At 46.9% G+C, this 3,513-nt stretch overlaps 1 protein-coding gene across 1 annotated transcript; it reads left to right on the top strand.

Moving 5' to 3' along the window:
- The first annotated feature begins 799 nt into the window (after positions 1-799).
- LOC135502608 (uncharacterized) lies at positions 800-3,169 on the top strand. Its single transcript, XM_064795558.1, has 2 exons — positions 800-1,316; positions 1,431-3,169. The coding sequence occupies exons 1-2, from the start codon at positions 800-802 to the stop codon at positions 3,167-3,169; spliced, it is 2,256 nt and encodes a 751-aa protein (XP_064651628.1).
- Positions 3,170-3,513: the final 344 nt, after the last annotated feature.

A 3,513-nucleotide genomic window follows, 5' to 3' on the forward strand; every position in this document is an offset into this window, starting at 1 on the left:
GTTTCACCAGAGTTGTCAAGGAGAGAGCCAAAATCTCCTCAGCGTCAGCCCAAGACCGACACCCAGGTCAGTCATGTCAGTGATTGGCAACAACGATTGGTGGATACCATGGCTTTACCGAAAACCTATGATGACATTTTCGGGAGATCCCAGACAGTTTTGGATGTTTATGCGACGTTTCAATAGCTGCATTGGGGACACAACCGTTGATGATAGCGCCAAGTTGAATTGTCTGTTTGAGTTTTGTAAGGGTAAAGCTGCAGCTGTGATTCAACCGTGTGCCATTATGGATCCACGTAAAGGCTATATCCGAGCCCTGGAGTTGTTGAAGGAGCGATTCGGTAATGAGTACCAGATATCTGAAGCTTGTGTAAAGCACGTGACGGAAGGTCCAGTGATAAAGGGGACTGATTCTACGGCTCTGCAAGATTTGGCTGATGAGGTGTCAAGCTGTAGTGAAACCTTACAAGCAATGAACTGTATCGGTGAAATCGACACGAGATCAAGGGTCGTACAGATTGTTGAGAGGCTACCTCTGTTTTTAAAGTCCAGATGGCGTAAGCTTGCAGTGGATAAAGTGGTGAAGGATAAAGTTTATCCAGGGATACAGGAACTTGTAAATTTCCTACAACTTGTCGCTCGAGAGGCAAACGATCCCGTATTTGGAGTCACCAAGCCGTCGGAGCAAGACTGTTCAAAGAAGGATGGTCGCACCGCAGGTGTAAAGCCACAGGGTTATGTGCAATGAAAAGCCAGATCCCACACTACAGGTGAAGCCAAGAACCTTGCAAAAGCCAACATGAAATGCTACATCTGTGAATCCACACACAGATTGTTGGACTGTCCTGTTTGGAAGTCGGCGGCCGTGCCAAGGCGATGGAGCCTAGCAAAGGAAAAGAGGTTATGTTACAGATCTTTGGCGGGAAATCATATGGGTAAAAACTGCCCCCGCGGGAACACATGCAATGTCAATGGCTGTGGTAAAAGTCACCATTTCCATCTTCATGAAGACCGACCGTCACCAAAGTCAAAAGCCGACCCTGCCAATAATGCCAACAGTTCCTTTGGTACCAGTGATTTTCAGCCTAATGTACCCATACAGGTTGTGCTGCGGACGGTTCCAGTGTGGTTAGTTGGTCCAGGAGGAAAGAGAGTGCTGATAAATGCCCTATTGGATGAAGGATCTGACACGTCTTATGTTCGAGCGGATGTCGTAACAGCTCTGGGAATAAGTGGAACTGAGGAGAATTTGAAGATTGCTTCAATTGCTGACTGTGTGTCACTGGACAGCCAGAAAGTAGAAGTTCAGCTTGAGAGTATAGATGGCAGCACGGTTCGGAAGATGAAGATATGGACGATGAGTGACATGTGCAGAAAGCTACCGATATAGAATTGGAACCACCACAAGACTAAGTTTGACCATATTGCAGATTTGGAGTTTCCTACAGCATCGGGTAGGAAGACTGTTGATGTTTTGATAGGATCTGACTACCCAGAGTTAGGTATCGCCCTTGAGGAGCGTATTGGAAAACCCGGCGAGCCAGTCGCAAGGAGAACACCGCTTGGTTGGACGTGTGTTGGTCCTCTACCTTTGATCAATGTACATCAGACCACCACCAACTTCACGATGAGCTTTCATGCCACACACGAGTCAACCGATCAGCAGTTGCAAAAGTTGTGGGACCAGGACGTCATTGGAGAAGTTCATGAGGACATCCATACTCCAGAAGACAAGATGGTGATTGAGAAAACTAAGAGTTCGATAAGGAAGTTACCAGACCGGTTCGAAGTTGGGATTCCTTGGCGTGAAGACCCTCCGGATTTAAAAGATAACAGAATAGTGGCTGAAAGAAGACTTAGATCACTTGAAGCCAGTCTGGTGAGGAGACCGGAAGTAGCCAAAAGATACAAAGAAGCATTTGAGGCGACTGTCGAGAAAGGATACATCACCAAGATATCATCGGAAAAAGCGCAAGAACCAGGATGGTACCTGCCGCATTTTGCCGTGATCCGGGATGATAAGCAAACTACGAAGGTGCGCATCGTTTATGATGCTGCAGCAGCCTACGAAGGAACAAGTCTGAACCAGAAGATGTTCCCAGGTCCGAAGCTGCAACGAGATATCTTGGAGATCCTGCTGAAGTTTCGCTTGAAGCCTGTTGCCTTAATCGGAGATATAAAGGAGATGTTTAATCAAGTCAGTATGGCGGAGAAGGACAGGAAGTTTCACCGGCTGTTGTGGCGGCATCTCGATCCAACAGCACCCATTGAAGTTTATGAAGCAACCAGATTGGTGTTTGGTGATGCAGCATCTCCGTTTTTGGCGCAGTTTGTAACAAAACATCAAGCCGAGGCAATGCGAGAGCAGTATCCGGAGGCAGCAGAGGTTGTTCTCAAAGCAATATACATTGATGACGTAATCGACAGCCTTGAAGATGATGATGAAGCCAGGCGTATGCGCCAGGATCTACAAGCCGTTTTGAAACCAGCTGGTTTTACAATCCGCCGTTGGTGCAGCAATAGACTTGCTGTTCTAGAAGGGTTGGACGAGTCGGAGCAAGCATCTGGAGTTAATCTGGAAGAGTCGGTACTTCCCAGTGTGAAGACCCTTGGTGTTGAATGGGATGCAGCTTCGGACACGTTTACCTTCATCTTAAGCAGTACCGAGCAGACGATTACCACGAAGAGACAGATTCTGAGTCGTAATGCAACCATCTTTGATCCGTTCCAATTCTTGGCCCCTGTTGTCATCCGGGGCAAGATAGCTCTGCAAGAATGCTGGTTACGTGGAATCGGATGGGACGATGACCTACCAGATGATATCCAAACTAGACTTGACCAGTGGATAGGAGAGCTACAGCGGTTGAACGAGATTCACATCCCTCGGTGTTATCGCAACAGGCCAGTTGAAGATATCGTGAAGATGGCCCTACATACATTTACAGATGCCTCGAGACTCGCCTACTGGGCAGTAGCCTATCTTAGGTACCAGTATACAGATGGAGAAATTGGGATCAGCATGGTAGCTGCAAAGTTTAAAGTTGCTCCACTGAAGAACGTTAGCATTCCCCGGCTCGAGCTGATGGCTGCAGTTACAGGAGTGCGTCTAGCCAACGTCATGGCCAGGAGTATATCCGTCCGATTACTAGATTGTGCCCACTCGTTGTGAAGAAATAGACAATCAGACTTTGAACATTGCGCTAGGTGATGCTCCGCTAGCATCCTACGCTTGAACTTTTGTGATGATAACTTGCGTTTGGTTATTTGGACATTATAATAACTCGACATAGTGTGGTTGTTTTGAGGAAATTTGGATGGTTAGAATCATCGCAGCAATTGGGTTCCAAGCCAGAATAATGCTTCCCAATTGTTGGGTGCACGCCGTGCGCTGCCCAGGCTGAGTTTCTTAACTATTTTAATTTGCTCTTTTCTCGTGTTACCAGTTAATTTGGACTTTATTCGTTAGACGTGTGCACTAGTATTTTTATCACCGCGGAATTAATGTATATCACT

The sequence above is a fragment of the Lineus longissimus genome, chromosome 18 (assembly GCF_910592395.1).
Source record: "Lineus longissimus chromosome 18, tnLinLong1.2, whole genome shotgun sequence".
NCBI classification, from domain to species: domain Eukaryota; kingdom Metazoa; phylum Nemertea; class Pilidiophora; order Heteronemertea; family Lineidae; genus Lineus; species Lineus longissimus.